The sequence below is a fragment of the Mustela lutreola genome, chromosome 11 (genome assembly GCF_030435805.1).
Source record: "Mustela lutreola isolate mMusLut2 chromosome 11, mMusLut2.pri, whole genome shotgun sequence".
Taxonomy (NCBI): Eukaryota; Metazoa; Chordata; class Mammalia; order Carnivora; family Mustelidae; genus Mustela; species Mustela lutreola.
Genome location: NC_081300.1, coordinates 23919779 through 23940681, shown reverse-complemented (window position 1 = coordinate 23940681; position 20903 = coordinate 23919779). Strand labels below are relative to the sequence as shown.

At 40.9% G+C, this 20903-nt stretch overlaps 1 protein-coding gene across 9 annotated transcripts in view; it reads right to left on the bottom strand.

The window, feature by feature from the left end:
- Positions 1-3644: 3644 nt before the first annotated feature.
- MBD1 (methyl-CpG binding domain protein 1) overlaps positions 3645-20903 on the bottom strand; it is a 52462-nt gene continuing 35203 nt past the window's right edge. For all 9 annotated transcript variants that reach the window (XM_059140686.1, XM_059140687.1, XM_059140680.1 and 6 more), the window contains 5 exons: positions 19149-19452; positions 16101-16319; positions 8867-9083; positions 7002-7104; positions 3645-4042 (listed from right to left, as the gene is read on the bottom strand). In XM_059140686.1, the coding sequence (XP_058996669.1) occupies positions 3814-4042; positions 7002-7104; positions 8867-9083; positions 16101-16319; positions 19149-19452 (1072 nt within the window). In that variant the 3' untranslated portion in view covers positions 3645-3813. The remainder of the gene's footprint in view (positions 4043-7001; positions 7105-8866; positions 9084-16100; positions 16320-19148; positions 19453-20903) is intronic.

Below are 20903 nucleotides of genomic sequence, written 5' to 3'. Positions count from 1 at the left end.
CTTTTATCTGGTTCTGAGCATCCTGTTTTAATACAATTCTGGGAAAATGACCAGTGACCACTAGAGGGCAAGGTGATGATGAAGGGTCTGCAGTGCACGGACCAATGAGACATTTTGACCCGGAGAATAAATGGCAAGACACATGATAGTGGCCTCCAAATATTAGTTTGTAAAGATCCAGAAACCAGCATCATTACCAATGGTAGCTATTTCAGAAAGGTTGATTTTTTTTTTTAACTTAGTGGGAGACGAATACACATAGAGAAAACTGCACAGATCTTAAGATCTGCACATTTAAATGTGCAGCTTGAAGAATTTTCTCGAGGTGCACACACTGAGTCACCACCACTCAAATCAAGAAACACAATGTTAATACCCAGAAGTCCTTCTCCAGGAACTCTCCTCCAAAATGGTAATCACCTGATTTCTAATACCAAAAATTAGTTCTGCCTGCTTCTGGGCTTTTCATAAGTGGAATGTCATAGCACATCTGACTTATTTTGCTCATCATCATGTCCATAGGTCTCATTGATGCTGTTTCATGCAACAAAGTTCATTCAGTATCATTGTGTACAGTGTTTTCCATTCTACTCTGGATGGGCATTTGGGCAGCTTCTGGTTTGGGCTATTATGAACGGTGCTGCTATGAACAATGTCATACATGGCATTCACCGCATATGTGGATGCATGGGGTCAATACCGAAGAGAGGAATTTCTGGATTACAGGGTACGTATATTTTTAGCTTTAGCAAATACTGCCTCATAGTATCCCAAAATGATTTTTAAAATTTATATTCTTAGCGTCAGTGTAAGAGAGGTCCAGTGGCTCATGATCTTCCCGATACTTGCTGGCCTTTCTCAGTTTACCCATTTCCTGGAGTGTGTAGAGTTATTCGTGGTAGTTTTAATTTCACTTCTTTGGTGAGCAATCACACCATCTGTGAGCATCTCCCCATCTGCTTATCGCCCATTTTCTTATTCTCTTTTGTGAAGTGTCAGCACAAGACTTTTGTCCATTTTTCTACTGAGTTACCCTTTTTCTTATTTATTGTACCAGCTGTTTATATATTCTGGAAATGAGTCCTTTGTTGAATATATGTTCTGCCAACACCTAGAAGACATAGATTTCAGTCTTATGTAAAGAACCTCTTTATTAATAGAAGAGTCCAAAGAGAACATAGGTGGCCACAAATTAAAGATATTGAGGAGAGAACCCTGCACTGGGAGTATGGGCCACATACTAATGCCCGCATATGGGTAACATTCTATAGTTAATCAAATCATGTACAAATTCCAGACTTCATTTGAACCTTTATACAACCCGAGGAGATAACACTGATACCTGCTCATTTTAAAAATTCCTGTTTTAGGGGAGCCTGGGTGGCTCAGTCATTAAGTGTCTGCCTTTGATCTGCCATGATCTCAGGGTCCTGGGATTGAGTTCCACATCAGGCGCCCTGCTCAGCGGGATGCCTGCTTCTCCCTCTCCCACTCCCCCTGTTTATGTTCCCTCTCTCACTGTGTCGCTCTCTGTCAAATAAATAAAATCTTCAAAAAAAAATTCCTTTTTTAGGGTGATGGGTATTAAGGAGGGCATGTGTGGTGATGGGCAATGGGTGTTATATGCAACTAATGAATTGTTGAACACTACGTCAAAAACTAATGATGCGGGATGCCTGGGTGGCTCAGCAAGTTAAGCCTCTGCCTTTGGCTCAGGTCATGATCTCAGGGTCCTGGGTTCGAGCCCTGCAATGGGCTCTCTGCTCAGCAAGGAGCCTGCCCCTCCCCAACAGCCTGCATCTCTGCCTACTTGTGATCTCTCTCTCTGTCAAATAAATAAAGTCTTTTTAAAAAAACTAATGATGCATTATATGTCAGTTGATTGACCATAATAAAAAATAAAAATAAAATAAAATTCCTGTTTTATATTTAAGGCTGGCTGGCTTCCTTGGGCTGGCCCTCTGTCCTTACGGTGTATGCTCAGTGAGTGAAGAAGCTGGTAAGGCTTCGACCTTTTGCTGTGGATCTGTGTGAGGCTTGGGGAACACATTCAAAATTTAGGCCAAATCTGCCCCAGCTTTGACTTTCTGTATGTGCAAGCCCTCACATTTGGCCAAGGATCAGTAGACTGCTAGGACCTGTCCATTGTCTTTTATGAACAAGCATGTAGCTGTCTGTCCACACAGCCTTCCTGAGTACCAAGAATATGTGGAAGCCCATTCAAATACCAAAGCCCATTAAGACTGTCATGTTCCCCAGATCTTCCTGTAAATTCTGGCTGTTCTGCTGCTTGTCCCAATCAGTATCACCATCTCAGGCTAGTTGTGATGTTGCCCTTCTCTGACTGCCAGAGAAACCACTATTATTTTGACAATGCCCCAAGCACGTATTTTTCCAAATGCTGCTCCCATTCAAGTCGGCCTCCCCTGGCGGTGAGGTAGCAGGTCCTCACAGCCTGCCTTGCCCGGTGGAACTGTTGTTCGATGTAGCTGAGGGGGATGTGGCAGCAGCTCCTGGCCAGGAGGCCATAGATTCCCACCATTCTCACCAAGGTTTTGTAGATTTTCTTGAATAAATGCTTCTCCATCTGTTCCATGCCTTTGGTCAATTTCCAGTGCTGAAATGGCTGTTTTTGACAGTTTCCCATTTTATTATTGCCCTTTGGGGAGAGGATTTCCAGAGCTCCTTACCCGCAAGTTCCCAAAGTTCCCTCCCTGCCATTTTTGAGGAGGCTCTCTAGAAGACGCTAGAATAAGGGGGTATCACACAGGGCAGCCATGGTTGAGGGTGGCAGGGGACTGCACAGGGACGGACATACGGGGAGAGGATCACAGGGACTGTCGTGGGGGCTGGCTGCCATGCTATCCTCACCTCTCACCTGGGCTACTATGATCGTTCCTTAACTGAGTCTGTTTTTGTCTCCCCAAAATCTGTTCTCGGCCTTTGTCTGCAGCCAGCAACCCTCTTACATCTAATGTCACTCTTCTGCTCAAAATTCTGTAACAGCTTTTCATAGTCATGGGAAAAGCTAGTCTTCACCATGGCTCCAAGGCCTTAAATCATTTAGCCCTCACTGCCTTTCTGATTAATCTTTTACCACTTTGTTCCTCACTCACTCTACTCTGCACAAATACTATGCCTCAAACACACTAAACAGACTTCTGCCCCAGGCCCCTTGCACTGGCTCTTTCCTCTGGCTGGGATGTTTCTGCCCAGATAACCATATTGTTGGTTCATTCGAGTACCACCTGCTCAAACTGATCTTCTAGTACTCTTGCCATTTCCTGCTTTATAGTATTTAATACGTTATCTGATTTCCTCTCCCAGGACATAAGCTCCACAAAAGCAAGGGGTTTGCCCTGTTCTTGCCAAAGTCACATGCAAGGAAAATATTTACGTAATAATTAAATAAGTGGGCTAATGAAAGTGGCTGTTAGGCCCAGCTCTGCCCTGTTGACAGGGTGATTTACATATATGAGACAAGGCAATTATGTATATGAGACAAAGGCTAAAGAAAATGGGCACTTGAGTAGAGGGGTGGAGAAACTGTAGCTATTAATAAATGAGCAAGAAAGGGAGGTGTGGGGGTAAGTCAGGAAAATAACTATATGATATGAAATAAATCACTCACATATGTAAGTCTATGAAGTCTAAAAAAAGGCATGAAGTTTAATTTGAAGGAATAACATTATGTAGAATTATGGAAACTCAGAGAAATAAAGGAAGTTTATCCATGAGTTGAAAAGAACAGACCAGTATACTATAGTTAAAGACATGAAAAGACTGTGAAAAAATATATTAATGTCTATGAAACTACGGTGGGAGCTTATCAGGGCATGCCCTCCGCATGGGATGAATGTTTCGGGGCAGCACTCGATGGAAAGACAGGATCTCCCTGATCTTGTCTTGGCAAATCTTGTTTGCTGCTACCCCTGCTTCAAACTCTCGGCGTTCCTCCTCCTTCTGTGCTTCCCGGGCCTGCCGCTGGTAGGACATTTGCATCTGAAGCTGCTTTCTGTACTCCTGAGCCAAACTGGAGCGCCTGCGGTATTAAAAATGTCAAAGTACAAAATTGTAAAAGCAAGCACTTGGATTCATTTAGGGCATCATAATTAAAATGTAACTTTTGAAGTCAAATTAAAATCCCATTAAAATCAGGGTGATATAGGAAAAAAGAGATGGAAAATTCAATAATGTGTTTATTTAAACAATAATAATTAAGATAAACAGAACAAATATTGATTTTAGGGAGGGAATACTTCTGGCCCCCGCACAACATTTCCTGCTATCTGGAGTGAGTCCTTGGCCTCTCTGCAGCCCCCTCCCACTTTTCTCTGAGAAGGAATGACTTCTCTACTGGTCAAACCAGGAACAGACTAGTCTGCAGGTTTTCCACTCTGCTGTCAAAGGGCCACTGGCCTGCGGGAGAGAGCCGGAGCAGGCTGGCATTGCTGGGGCCTGGCGGGGTGAGTGGGCCTCATTCTGTTCAGCATGAACTAGACGATTTCCTCCGCACGTAAGCCACATGTTAAACATATAAACCACATTTTAAATTTTATAGTGTGTTGTTTCATTTTGTTTTGTTTTTACTGTGGTAAAAAAAACACACAACGTAAAATTGACCACCACTGAACGATTTTTAAGTGTCTAGTTCAGTAGCGTCAGTACATTCACGTTGCCTTACATCGTTCTCCGGGACATGTGCATCTTGTAAACTTGAAACACTCCACCCATTAAACAAGAGCTCCCTTTTCCCCCTCCCCCCAGTCTCTGGCAACCACCATTCTATTTGTTGTGTCTATGAATTTGACTACTCTAGGGATCTTGTATAAGTGAAATCATACAGTACTTGTCTTTTTGTGACTGGCTTATTCCACTTAGCATAATGCCCTCAAGGTTCATGCATGAGGAGGCATCTGACAGGATTTTCTTCCATTTTAAGGCTAATATTCCATTATACGTATATAACATATTTGGTTTATCCATTCATGTGTTAATGGACACCTGGGTTATTTCCACCTCCTGGTTATTGTGAACAGTGCTGCTATGAACATGGCTGTGTCAATATCTCTTCAACATCTTGCTTTCGATTATTTTGAATATACACCCAGAAGTCTGATTGATGGATGACATGGTAGTTCCAGTTTTAATTTTTTTTTTTAAGATTTTATTTATTTGTTTGAGAGAGAGACAGAGAGAGCACAAGCAGGAGGAGAGGCAGAGGGAAAGGGAGAAGCAGACTCCCTACTGAAGCAGGGAGCCCCAAAGCGGGGCTTTATCCCACATCTTGGGATCATGACCCGAGCTGAGGGCAGACTCCCAACCAACTGAGCGACCCAGGCGCCCCTATTTTTAATTTTTTGAGGAAACTTCATACTGTTCTCCATAGTGGTCAGCCATTTTATAATCTATAAGCTGCATTTTATAAATATCAGCTTTTATCAGAAAAGAATGCACACGCCTCTGTGGCAGAGTCCATTTTCTAAAGATGGTCACAGCAGCATCTCCCTCGCATGCGCTCTCCTGCAACGTGGACCTCTATTCCCCTCATCAAGAGGTGGAGCTTCTGTCTCCATCTCTTGAATCTGGATAGCCCTGGTGACTATTTTCATGACCAACAGATTATGACAAGTGATGCTACGCTGGTCCTAGGGGCAGCCCTTCACTGGCCTGGCAGCTTCCCCATCCTGTCTATTGGACCTCTCCCTGTCAGAACGGGCCACCACACTGTGAGAAGGCCCAGCACATAGAAAGGCCACATGAAGTTGTTCTGGGGGCAACACCGGATGAGTCCCCATCTACAGTCCGCACACGCTGCCAGCTACATGAGTAGGTATCTTAGGTGTCCAGGACGGTTGAGCCCTCAGATGAATGTAGCCCTGGCTAACACCTGACCTGAACCACATGAGGGACGGCAAGGAAGAATCACCCAAGGGAGCCCTGTCAACCAGAGAACCATCAGAGATAATCATAACTCACCTAAAGGCACACATCGTGGGGGTTTCTATTATGTACCGATAGGCAGCTATGATACCTTCCACACATACTGTTTTCCTTCTCTCAGTTGATTCAGAAGTTGGGCAGGGAAGCCTATTGCTATTTATCAGGTCCCCCTCACATGTCCAACAATAAACTTCAAAAGTGAGAAGGAAAGACCTCCAGAGCAGAGGCAATAGCAGGAAATCAGTAGGGTAGGCCAGAAATTATTGTTAGTCCCCCGAAACACTAGGCTCACACTAGGCTCAGGTACATAAACCCAACTCTTCTCTAGAATGAAAAGAACTTATGTCTATGTACCATGTATGTCATGGGACAGGGCCAAGGGACAGGAAAGGGGAGCAGCAATTAGAGGAACCAAGTCACCTTCCTCCACCACACTGGTCATCTGAATTGGGTATCTTGGTCATCGTGGGAAAGGGGTGCTATGGTCCAAGAAATGCTGCCAGGACGGATCTGCCTATTTCCTCCTCCAGAGCCTGGCGGTGGCTCTCAGAGGGGCCTTGTCAGAGGAAGGCAGTGGTATTTCCCAAAACACCTAGAACATTTCAGTTTTCCAGCCCCGTGAGGCTACAAAAATTCTCCTGAGGACATTTTGTATGGACTCCCATTTTCAGAAGCCATTTCTGCTACTCCAACTAATCAAGCCACACTGAGTTTCAGGGTTCATTTTGTATGAAAGAATAGTCTTCTTGTTATTTCATTAGGATTTAATGTTGGAGCCTGTTTTAAAAAAATCATTTTAACTTACTTTATTTTTTAAAGTATCCATTCATTTTAATACCTAATGTCTATAACCAGAATGTACACAATAACAATAAAATTTAATTTTACCAAGATGTTTGGTGTTTATTTTTATATGGGATTTTGTAATGTGACTGGAGCTTTTAGGACAAATGTAATACTGATGTAAAAGATGTCAGTAATGCATGAGTGATGGCACATTGTCCTCTCCCTTCCCCCCTTTTAGGCAGTAAACAATAATAAAGGAAACAAAACCATACCTTGCAAAATTCTCCTTCTCTGCATGGTTAAGCTCTTTCAGGCCTTCATTTATGCGTTCCTGTTCCATAGCACGTTCTTCCTGTTCTTTTGCCTTTCGTTGTACTTAAGAAAAACAAAAGTAATTTTTGGTAAATGACTTTCTTCAGACAAGGCTTGCTGGCAATCCCTCTGGGCATCAGGGTCATCCTGTCTTTAGAGAGGCAGAGCCTATAATCACTGGACTGTGTGTGTCTAAGGTCGATAGGGTAAAAGCAGTCCTCTCCATCAAGGGAAGAAGAGGATTTAGGTTTGAATGTGTGTGATCTACACAGATTTTACTCTCAACGATTTTTCACTGAAAATCTATGATCAGCCTTTTTCAAGCCAGATTATCACTATTAGAACACTTCTTACCTTTCTCATCTCGAGAACAAAAAGTTCTGTTATCATTTATGTTAAAAAGAATTTATGACAAAATAATTAGAAAAGGCATTAATAAATTAAAATTTAAAAACATAAGCATCCAGGAAGTGTGAAAAAATAACAAAGAAACCAGAGTTCACAAAAGAATAAATACAGTCAGCAAAAACACAACTGAAATGTACAACTTTGGCCCCCACATCCATTTATAGGAACTTTTCTTAAATAATCATATATAAGCCAAGAAGAACTATGTACAGAGATAGTAACCTGCAATTCTAAAATAGTAGTAAAAAGATTAAAGACAATCTGTAGGTCCATTAGTTGTGTTTAGATGAAATAAATCATGGTCCATTTTTATAACAGATTTCTAGGCAGCATTACAAATTTTATAATTGAAAAAAAAAAAAGGTGACCTAGAAAAATGTTTATGGTAAGTGGCAAAGGCAGGCTGTAAAACAATACTTTCAACATAAATCCTAATTTGCTATATACATAGTAAAAATACTAGAAGGAAATAGATGAAGCTGTGAGTAGTAGCTATTTCTGGGTGGTAGAATTACGGTTGATTTTGTTCCTTTGTTTAAAAATGGCCCCAATTACTTAAATTTTCCATGTTGTATCAATATATTTTAAAATATTTATCAGAGGTAAACAGAAATATTTTAGTTTATAGACTTTTTTTCTCATTTTCTTACAACTCAAACCCAATACAGGCTTACCAATTTTCAATGGCTGTCATAATTCCTGGAGTAGAGAATACATGAGTTTCTCTTGCAAAGACAACTAGAGTGAAGTCTAATAGTACCTGAATGGTAAATGTGTCTATCTATTGCCTTTCTGGTCCACTGGGCTGGACATGGAGCAGTGGAAATCTGAAGGTGACAGTTCACCCTCTCAACAAATATTTCCTTTCATAACCAAGCACGGTTTGGAGCTGAGGGCATACAATAGTGTACTAAGACAGGGATGTGAGCAAGCCACAGTGAGAGTCCTGGAAAGAGGATTTATTAAGAATGAGGGACAAATTTGAGGAATGAGACATCTGAGCTGGCCTTGAAGGATCTCCAGGATTTCTCAGGATCAAAAGCATCATAAGCAGAGAAAACTACCCAAGTAAAGGTATGGAGGTATGGAAACACCTGTGGAAAGAAAAGAGGGACAGATAAAAGGGAGGAGGGAGGTGTGCGTTGTGCTCTACCTTCTCACTTCCCTTTTATAGTCACTAAGGTGCACAGACCAGTCAACGCACATGATTCCTCAGAATCTACTAGGATATGAAACTCTTTGTAAGTTTATACTCGAAGGATTAAATTAGGTAAGTTCTGCAAGGCAGGGGTCTTGCCTTAATCCTTTTTACATCCCTCATATCATTTTACACATAATACCTACTTATAAATATTTTGGTTACTAATTAAGTTGAATTAAGGCCCAACTATATTATTATTATAATTCATGTCCTTACATTTTTCTTGAACTTGAAGTTTTCTTGTACACATGACCTCATTCACAAGTTGTCTCCTTGCCTCCTTTTCAAGTCTCAGCTCCTTGTCCTTCTCCGCCAACTTCTTTTCCTTCTCTGCCTCTAATATTCTGTCCAGTTCTTTCTCCTGAGCTCTCTCCTCCTCACGCCGCTGTGCCACATACTGAAGATATATCTCCTGTTCTCTTGCCATCTCTTCCTACAAACAGAAGAATTACCTCACGTTGTTAAAATTGTAGGTGTGATAATGGTATGGAGGATAAGTTTTAAAACAATCTTTTAGAGCTGCAATCCCAATTTTTTAGAACTACATAATGAGACATTTATGGATGAAATATTCTCTCTCAGGTTTAGTTCAAAATATTCAAGAGTGGTGGTAGGGAATGGGTGGGGCACACACATAATGCAGAGAAGCCGTTAGCTGGTGGCTGTTGAAGCTAAGTGAAGGACATATGGGCATTTACTGTGCTATTCTTTGTACCTGCGCTTTGTAATACATTTTTGAATAAGTTACTTCAAACACTTTCCCAAACTGTTTTTCAAAGCAGTGTCTGGATAATTTTCAATTATACAGCTTTATCTTCATTTATTTCCATTTAGATAGGTTATGATAAACAAAGTCAGTTATTACTACTACGACAGCACTGCTTCTGACTACAAGATGGTCACTTGATACTTCGATAACAGACATTCTCAGTCTTAGCTATACTCTGGAATCACCTGGGAGCTTTAAAAAGCACCAAGGGCTGAATCTCACCCTGAGAGTCCGTTCTAAGGAACAGTGTTTAAGTTTGCCAAGTGATTTCAATGTGCAGCTAAGATTGTGAACTGGGCTTTGCAATGCTGATGTCTCTGTTGTTCACGGTATTATACTTGTGCCGTTCCATCCGATCTCTGTTCTGACTGCTTTTGAGAATATCATAAATCTGGCGGGGGGACTGACAAGGTCTGAACTGTACCCTCAGAATAACTTGCATTCATAGTCTCATCCATGGGGATAAATTTAACAAAAGAAGTGTAAAACGTATACTCTGAAAACTAAGAAACTGAAAAAATAAGTGGAAAAACATCCTATATTCATGATCAGAAGACAATACCGGTAAAATGGCAACTGTCTACATTTGGTCTACAGATTCAAAACAATCCCTATCAAAATCCAAAAAGGTTTCTATGCATAAATCCACAAGCAGATTCCAGATTCATATGGAAATGCAAGAGAGCCAGAAAAGCCAAAACAATCTGAAAAGAACAAAGTTGGAAGATTCACATTTCCTGATTTCAAATTTACTGCAGAGCTACAGTGATCAAGGCATATATATATGTGCTACTGGCCTAAGGACGGACATAGATTAATGGAAAGGAATTCAGAGTCCAGAGCTAAGCCCTCACATTCACCATCAACTGATTCTGACAAGTGTACCAAGACAATCCTATAGGGGAAGAACCATCTCTTCAACAATGGTGCTGGGACAACTGAGTATCTACGTGCAAAAGAATGAAGTTAGACCTCTACCTCACAACATACACAAAAGTCAACTCAAAATGGATCAAACGCCTAAATGGGAGAACTAAACCTATAAAACTTTAAGAAGAAAACATAGGACCACCATCTTCTTGACCTTGGGGTAGGAACTGATGTTTAGATATAACACTAAAAGCACAAGCAACAAAACAAAATGTAGATACATTGGACTTTATCAAAATTAAAACTTTTGTACTTTAAGGGATACCATTAATAAAGTGAAAAGACAACCCACAGGATGAAAAAAATATATTTACACAGAGTTTATGGGTAAGGGACTTGTATCTAGAACATATAAAGAACTATTACAACTCAGTAATAAAGTCAAATAATCCAATTAAGAATTGGAAAAAGGATTGGAATATATTTCTTGAAGTTTTGAAAGGTTCAGATAGATTTCTCCAAAGAAGATATACAGATGGTTGATAGACACAGAAAAAGAAGCTCAAGATCATTACTCATTACGGAATGCAAATCAAAACCTCAATAACAGATCACTTCAGACACACTTCAGGATGGTTAAAATAAAAGAGACAAACAATAACAACTGCTAACAAGTGTGCAAGTGTGTGGAGAAATCAAAACCTGCGACACTGCTAGTGAGAACATAAAATGGTGAAACCACTTTGGAAAACAATTTGGCAAGTACTCAAAAACTTAGGGTTACCTTAGGACTCATTAATTCTACTCCTAGGTATATGCCCAAGAGAAGCAAAAACCTATGTCCAAACAAAAATTTATATGAGAATATTCACGTATCAATATTTATAATAGCCAAAAAATGCAAACAAATCAAATATCCATAGGCTGACAATGAAACATGGTGCATTGGTACAGTGAAGAATTATTCAGGGGTGCCTGGGTGGCTAAGTGGGTTAAAGCCTCTGCCTTTGGCTCAGGTCATGATCTTAGGGTCCTGAGATCCAGCCCCAAGTTGGGCTCCCTACTCAGCAGGGAATCTGCTGCTTCTTCTCCCTTTGTCCTATCCCCCACTTGTGTGCATTCTCCAACCCTCCCTCTCTCTCTCAAATAAATAAATAAATCTGAAAAAAAAAAAAAAAAAAAAAAGAATGGGGGCAAGGCGTGGGGAAGAGGGAAGAGTGAGATAATAAAAAGTTCTAAAATTGACTGTGGTGATGGTTGCATACTTATGTGAATATACCAAAAAGCCACTGAATATATATTTGAAATGGGAAAATTGTATGAATTATACCTTAATGAAGCTGTTAAAAAATAAAATAAAATGATCTAACGGAGAACAAAAAACTCAATAACAAAAAAAAAAGAAAGAAAAAAAAGAATCCAATTAGAAAATGGGAAAGAAATATGAGAAAACATTTCACTGAAGAAGATATACATATAGCAAATAAACACATGAAAAATTGATCAACATCACTGGTTATTATGTAAACGTAAAATAAACAATGAGATATCACTCTACATCTCTCAGTAGAGCTAAAGTAAAGAAGAGTGCCACCACCAAATGTTGTGGAGGATGTGGAGAAACTCAATCATCTATTCATTGTTTGTAGGAATGTACCAATACTGATCACATTTGGTAAAGCTACTGTGAAAAACAGCTTGGCAGTTTTCTTTAAAAACAAAACAAAACAAGACAAACAAGCAAACAAAAAACCAAACATGCAATCACAACTAACCTTCAAGGCCTTTTTCCCATAGAAACAAAAATTTGTGTTCACACAAAAACCTGTACACAGGTAAATGGTAAAAACAGACCGTGGTACAGTCTTACCATGAACACTACTAGACAATAAAAATAAACACTACTGATACATTCAATAACATGGATAAATCTCCAGAGTGACGCTGAATGAAAATGTCAATCCCAAAAGGTTACATACTATATGATTCCATTTATAGAACACTCTTGAAATGACAAAATTGTGGAATGGAGAACAGGTAAGCGGTTGCCAAGGATTAAGAAGGGGATGAAGACAAGAGGGAAGTGGATGTGGCCAAAAAAGGATTCTTCAGAATCCTTGTGATGGGAATGGGAATGTTCTGTATCTTGACAGTTCAATGTCAATATCCTGGCTCTGATATTATACTATAGTTATTCAAGACATCATAGAGAAAAACTGAATGAAAGGTCCATTGCATCTCTTTGTATTATCTCTTCGTATTATTTCTTTCCACTGCATGTGAATCTATAATTATCTGTAATTATCCCAAAATAAAAAACTTAATAAAAAAAAATAGAAGATTCCTGGTTTCCAATCTGGTATATAAGGAGCTTAGAAGGTGCCACTCTGGCATTCTAACAACAAGCAAAAAGCTTAATAAATCAGCTTTTAATTTTAATGTAATAAATTAACAATCTTGGGGCACCTGGGTGGTGCAGGCTGTTAAGCGTCTTGATTTCGATTCAGAGCGTGATCTCAGGGTCATGAGACCAAGCCTTGTGTTAGGCTCAGTGCTCAGCATGTTCTCTCTCTCTTTCTCTCTCAGAAATAAAAAATAAAAAAATCAATCTTACAAAGTAATCAACAATCTTGGTTCCATATGAGAAGTGAGGTCACAGGGCAAACCACTGCCCCCAGATTGGAGAGACAGACAGGTAAATACAGACAATCACAAATTACCATAGTGGAAACCCATGAGCAGAAACTTCTATGGGAACCAGTGCTGGGATAGGAAAACCTGCAACTGATGAATTGCTAGAGGTTCAGTGCAGACACATCTAAGAGTTAAAAGCTCTAAGGGGACCCAGTGATGAAACGTGGAGGAGAGCCGACTTTTGGGAGTTTTACCTCCTGAAGCTCTACCAAGTTCTCACAGTGAATATCAGAGAAAAAGCCCTTCATGCTTCCCGCAGCAGAAGAAATGGAATCATTTTGAAATACACCACCAGAACATGCTGTTCTTAGGTTTGCTCTCAGGAGCAAATATTTAACCAGAGCCTAACCTGCTGCAGTTTTTATCTGAGCCTAACTGACCTGAGAGGTGGGAAATCCCAACTCCAGGACCCTTGTAGCCTTCCATGTGGGAAAACGGAAACACCATAATCAAGGATTCCAATGACGACGGAGAGTCCAGACCCAAAGGCACCAGCTCTGAAGACAGAGGGAGAATCCCTTCCTCCGCTTGCCTGGATTTTTATGGCTTGGAGCTGACCTCACCCTTCTATTGTAGTTATTACCACAAAGGCTCAAAGCTAGCAGAACACACTAGATGAGGCCTGAGTCCTCTGTAACACTGGTGTGGTCCAATGGGTCTATCACGTCTCTGAACATAGCAACCCAGAGGACCCAGATTTTATCTCCAGTCTTTTTTTTTTTTTTTTTTTTTTTTTTTTTTTTTTTTAAAGATTTTATTTATTTATTTGACAGAGAGAAATCACAAGTAGATGGAGAGGCAGGCAGAGAGAGAGAGAGAGAGGGAAGCAGGCTCCCTGCTGAGCAGAGAGCCCGATGCGGGACTCGATCCCAGGACCCTGAGATCATGACCTGAGCCGAAGGCAGTGGCTTAACCCACTGAGCCACCCAGGCGCCCCATTATCTCCAGTCTTGAAGAGGCCCCAATTGTCCATAAATCCAGATAATTCTTCTTATAGACAAACCCCCTCCCAAATTAATAGGGCCATGTGCCTCCACTTTGTGGGGACCTCCCATACTATTCAGCAGGCACTGGAAGAAGTAAACTTGATGGCACCCCATGAAAGAGACACTTAACTAGACTCCCAGATTTTATAATACCAAGGCAGCCCACAAGCCCAAGGCTAGCTTTCAGGTGCCAAGCCTGCAACCCACCCTGTAGAGCAACCTTCCTGTCTCCTGGTCCTGGAGCTCCCAAGCCAAATCTGTCAGGAAGCAATGTCTGAGACATTTTAAATAGCAGGGAGCCTTGTACTAGCAGCTCCACCAGTTGGGGGTGCCTAGCAATTTTATATTGAGACAAATATTAAGTAAGCTCCTCTCTTTAAAACAAGTGATTACCTCACTACAGAGCCTAATGTTAATGTCTCAGAGGCCTTCAGAGATCTCAAGGCTCCCTCTCTCCCAAACAACACCCCTGACGGCAGGCTTAACAGTCTCCCAGAAAATGACCCTAGGGATTTGGCAGTTCCTCAGAGCTTGTCCCATCTGCACAATTGTCCACTTACGACTCTGGTGGCCCGGTGGGACAAAGGCAATCACCAGACATTCCTGGCTCTATTAGACACAGAAGCCCAAGTCACAGTGATTCTAAACTCAGTCATGGACACCATGCATTCGTTTCCAAGGTGCACCACTGGCAACTCCACAGAGCTCACTGAGATCACTCAACTAGCAATAGAGCCCATACCTGGAGTTCTACCCTAGGCCAGGCCTCTAGTATGTACGGTTGACACTGACTGTGGAAATGCAAAATGCTACAGCCACTTTGGAAAACAATTTGGCAGTTTCTTAGAAAACTAAACATACTCTTACCACATGACCCAGCAACTACACTCCTTGGCATTTACCCAAATGATCTGAAAACATACAGCCACGCAAAAGCCTGCACACAAATGTGTATAATAGCTTTAGTCATAATCACTAAAACCGGAAGCAGCCCAGGATATCCTTCAGTAGGTGGCTGGATAGTCTGTGCTCCATCCACACAATGGAACATTATTAAGAGTGAAAAGGAAATGAGCTGCAGAGTCAGGAAAAGGTATGGAGGAAACTTAAATGCACAGTACTTGGTGAAATAAGTGAATCTAAAAAGGCATCATACTGTATGATTCCAACTTGATGACATCCTAGAAAAGATGAAACTGTAGAGACAGTAAGAAGATATGCAGTTTCTATGGGTTTGGAGTCAGGGAAGAGGAATGAACCAGGGGAGCACAGAAGATTTTAGGATAGTGAAATTACTGTATGATACTTTCATGGTGGCTACATGTCATCTTACATTCATTCAAACCCATTGAATGTACAACACCAAGAGTAAACCTTCACGTAAACTATGGACTCTGGGTGATAAGGACATGTCGATGTGGCTTCTTCAGTGGTAACAAATATCCACTCTGGTTGGGGGATATTGGTAGCACGGGAGGCTACGTCCTATGTAGGGGCAGGGGGTACATGGGAAATCTCTGTATCTTTCACTTAATTTTGCTCTGAACCGAGAACTGCTCTAAAAAATAAAGTTTATTTTTAAAAAGAAACAAAACAAACAAACAAACAAAAGTAGTACCTACGGGAAAGGCACAACGACCTCAAGATTTCAATACAAATTTCAAAAGAACAGATAACAGAATACATACCCAACGCTTTTCTCTACTCTCTGCCTGACAAAACTTTACATATCTTTCAAGGTCCAACTCGAATACCACTTCTTCAGTGACATTTTTGCCAGCTTCACGGCATACTTAGTCACCCACTTCCTTCTCTCCCATCCTGCTATCACAATGCCAACTCCACCTTATAGGAGGGCTCCAAATTCAATGGGCATCAGAATCCCCTGGGGGAGCTTGTTGAAACAGATTTCTTGCCCCTGCCAAGATTTTGATTTGGAGACTCTGATTCTGGAGGCTATGAATTTCTACTTCTAACATCCTCCCAGATGATGCTGACGTTGCGGGTTCGTGGACTACACTTAAGAGTAGCATAGTATGGTTCACATGTGGCTGGCTCCTGTAAGACTGAAAGCTGAGCGAGCTATCTTGTTCAGCACATAGTAGTAACATATTTTGAACAAACACCTTACTCTTTTTTGCTTCTTTTTATCAGCATCTTCCTGTAAGTCTTGAAGGGCCCTTTGCACGAGCTTCATGTCCAAATCCTGTTCTTCTCTATATTCCTGCTGAATATGTTCTATCTTCTCTTGGAGGGCTTTCTGCAAAGCAGCCCTAATTTCCTGTTTTGCCTTCTGTTTCTTTAGCTTATCCTGTTCAATCTCGAGTTTCACCTGTGCTTTGTCATTTTCCTAAGGCAAAACAATAATGAAGATTATGCATTGGTACAGCTGGACAAAACAAAACAAAATGTAAATCATTTCACTTAAGAGACTGAGAATCAAGTGTCTCTTGGAGATACACACACCTGAATTTAGAGGGACTATAAGATGGAAAACTTGACTTTTCATTGCCGAGTCAGGAATAGCACTTTGTGCTGTGCATGATTATGAAATAATAAATGGTTGTGGAGTTCAAAATACAGAAAAGTATAGAGAGAAATCACCTTTAATCCTAGTACCCACCACCCACTACCACACTCAACATTTCAGTGTATTGGCCTTCTAGACGTTACTCTTCTATGTACACCTGCAACATCCAGATATGGACACATTATTAAGGAGCTATGGGAGCCCCAAATTGGAAATGTGCCATCAGCTACATATACAAAATTAAATTGTATGCATTTTGTCTTTTAAAAGCATTACCCCATTCCTTTCATTTTCTTATCTTTCTGATCCTCTGAGGTGGCTTAACTGCCTGGCCAATCAAGCAGTTTTAACTAGGGCACCAATATTGTCAGGCATTGTGGGTTTGCTAGAAAATCTGGTAACAGTATAAACTGCAGCATTAGTCCTTGTTCCAGAGGCAGCTGAGCAGTAGTCCTGGAAGGAAAAGTACTTGCCCAGCTGGGACAAGAGATGACATGGCAATAGTGAGGATGGTATACAATTCCCAGTGTGATTTAACTGAGATTCACAACAGCCACAGTCATCACGATCACTGGTTTGTGAGAAGACAGTTACGTGCTAGACTTTCCTATTAATATCATGAATAGTAAATCCTGAATTGTGAGGGTCAAAAGAAAACGTGAAAATCGTCTGCTACATCTAAGGGAAAGCAATGGCTACCAAAAATGAAAGTCAGTATAATAGCAGGCCACATTTTTTTTTTTAAGTAAGCCTGACTACACCAGGACGAAGCAATCAGGCAAATCCCCGTTGTGAGACTTGGGGGAGATAGGATAGGACAGGAGAGAAGTGTTCAAGATTAAGAGACCTAAAAGCAGTTGATCATGTCTTGATTTCTCTGGGGTAGTTCTGACTGTGCGCCTGTTGTGCTAATGTAATAAATTTATGGCATCCCTTTCAACCTCAATTGTGCCTTACTTTGAATAAGATAGAGTCCCCCTTTCTAGAGAGACTATAAGAACATGTTTGATTCTGATTTAAATATCTAATAGTTCAGACAATGACAGAAATTTGGTATTGATTTTAGATCATAAAAAGGAATCACAGTTAATTTTTTTAGGTCTGATATTGGCATGTATAAGAAAATGTCCTTAATGGTGTCATTGAGACACACACTTGACATGTATTTGTACATGTCTTTTGTACCCTCATGTAATGACTGGTGGTGGGAACCCCTACATAACTTCAGGTTGGGGCTGGTAACCAGAAAGGCCAAACCATATGATTAGAGGGTTAAAACTTTCAGTTCTAGATACCCCTCTACCCCCAGAGAAGAGAGCGGCCAGAAATTGAGTCCAATCATCAATGGTAAATGATTCAATTAATCATGCCTATATAAGAAAACCTCCATTAAAATGCCAAATAATAGGGTTGGTGAACACATGGAGGTATTGGGAACACAGTATGCCCAGAGAGGGTGTGCAAGCTCTGTGTGCTGCCCACCATACCTTGTCCCATGCATCTCTTCCATTTGCCTGTTTCTGAATTGTACCTTTTACAATAAACCATTATATAGCAAGCAAAGCACTTTCTGGAGGAGTCTGAGTTATTTTAGTGAATTATCAAACTTAAGGGGAGCTAAGAGAAACTCTGATTTTGCAGTCAAGTTGGACAGAGGTGTGGGTACCCTAAGGGCCTACCACTTATGACTGGTCTCTGGAGTCCAAGCAGTCTTCTGGGACGGAGCCCTTAAACCTGTGGAGTCTAATGCTATCACTGGTAGCTAGTGTCAGAATCCAATCAAACTGTAGGTCACCTAGTTGGTAGGGCCCATGGAGAATTACAGAATTCTTTGGTGTGAGGAAAAACCCATACATTTGGTGTCAGAAGTATTGTGAGTAAAAATGACTCACTAGGTATCTTACAACAGAAGTAATTTGGGGGCCACCATTTCAATTTTCTTAGAGAAGCTAAAATAGTTAGACATCTTCAAACTCTCCAAAAGAAAATAGTCTCAAACCCAGGAAGATTTTTAGGGCTCTGAAGTATCTTACCTTTAGCATTTCTTATGGTTCTAAATTTCAATACTTGGGACTTCCCAGGAAAATAAACATTTTTCCTAAATTTGGTTGCATTGAAGTACTAGTTGCTGGAAGCTTTATATACATATAGAATTGCTTCTTTTTTTAGTGCTTTCATACATTTCCAGTGACAGTTCTAATTTCTCTATAGTAGGGGCAATGACCTTGTTGGAACAAAATGATTGATTTTGGTGGCTGGGGCAGAGGGGCCACTGTAGCTGTTGCATAGCACTTTACATAGGATTTGGAAACTGTCATTTATCTGTATCAAAGAATGGGGGGATGTTGCCAAACTGCCACCAGCCCTTCATAGTACTGCCCACTATTATCACATTCATCCTCACAACAAAGACAAGTGCCTTTTGCCTCATTTTTTAAGAGAAAGAGACCAAGTCGCAGTAGTGAAGTAACTTGCCCTGTGCAATGGGATGGCACTGTTGACTGGGCCTTGGAATCCAAGGCTTTGACCTTAGTCGTTGCCCGGGGAACTATCCAGGCCATGAGGGAAAGGGCATGGTAGCAGGCCTACAAACTGCGTACTATGCCCATTGAGTGGATCATCCCACAAAAAGCATCATAAAAGGCCCACCACAAAGCGTGCCTCCTCTTCCTTCAGCTGCTGTTCGGCCTGCCTCTGCGCTTTGATGCTCGTGATCTGGGCATTAAGGCCCAGGCGTGTGTTCTCCACCAGCTCTTTCTGCCTCCTCGCCTCTTCAGCTTCTCGCTTTTCCTTGGTTAATCGGTCTTCCTCCCAGAGCTTTGAGAACATCTGCTCTTCCACCCGTTTTTGCCTTTTCAACTCTTCATTGAAAGCTACCTGTGCTTTCCGCTCCTCGCTCACTTTCTTCTCATGGATACAAAACAATTCAGCACGGAGCTCCTCACACCGTTCTCTGAAAGGAGAATTTTTAAGAGGCAAAATCCAGCCTCTTATGAGACACTGCTCTATTTAAGCACACATCTGCCCAGACACTGAAGTATGAAAAGTGAAAGACCTAAAGGTAGGCCACCAGAGCCGAGAAGACATGTGAGGGGCAGCAGGGAGACCGGAATGAGGGCATAGACAAAATACAGGAACCGAAGTCTGGCCAAGCAGACTTTGAAACCGTGATCTGACATTTCTATGTGACCGTGGATCAAAAACTCGACCTATCCGAGCCTGTTTCTTTATTTGTAAAACAATTCTCTTTCAAGGTTCTGGTAAGGATCAGAGAAAATGGATGAAATTATCTGGTAGATAACAGAAGCTAAATAAATGGTAACTATTATTATGATCGCCAAGGAAACAGAAGAGGCATGGGTCCCTGTAATATTACACATAGATTAAGGCTTTGCTAGGAAGAGGCCCTGAAAACCTAGAAAAGAGCTAAGGGACAGCATAGCATGGTAAAACTGCCCCAGTTCCCCTGGATTCCTGGTGGGACCTATGTCACTGATGGGGTTTCTGCCAGAGCTGGGAAAATAGCCCAAATGCTACCTTTTCATATCTAGGCTTATGTCACCATTCCAGAAGAAATGCTCTCTCTGTAAGTGTTTAGGCCTCGTCCTTCCGTTCAGTCTTAGCAATTCAAATTTCCTCAGAAGTTCTTTCTTGAGCCTGTTTTTAGTTTAAGGGCTATGATATTCAATACTGTCCACACTTTAGAATTACTTAGAGGTATCTTTAAAATCCCACTCTCCACTTCTTCCCTCTGCTACTCCCAGTCCAGACTAGTTAAATCAGAATATCTGGGGGCAGAATCTAAGCACCTATATTTTTTCAGAGCGGCTTAGAAACTTCAGGCATATAGTCAAGTTTAAGAACCTCTGATTCAAAGTAATGCTTATAAAACACCAAGTTTTCCTAGTTTCATCTAGTTCAGCACCAAGAAGCTGAAATTTGAGAATTGGCTTAATAAAGAACTTCAAAGAATTTTAGTTGCTAAGGTTGAAAGAAAGGCTGATGTCTAAAACTACAAGCATGGTCAAAACACAGAAATTGACATTTATCGGATATGGTTAAGTATTACTCAACATTTGATGAGGACTAGTCTCATTTCCCTGACTAAAGGGGAATCTCTGTGAGGGCTGGGACTCAGGAACATATTTCAGGAATATATTTCCTATACTACCTACTCAATGTCCATTAAATAATTATTGGTTAAATTGATATACAGTTATGCTTATTAGCAAAATAATGGTAACTGGCAGTTATCTATATTCTGTGGAAAGCTCAAAAAGATTACAGAAGCAGAAATTGCTAGGTTATCAAAAACAAACAAACAAAAAATCCATTTTAACACTGAAAAATAAATTTATCAGTGAAATTCTATTAGAATTGGCCATGACAACAAATTAAAGTTTT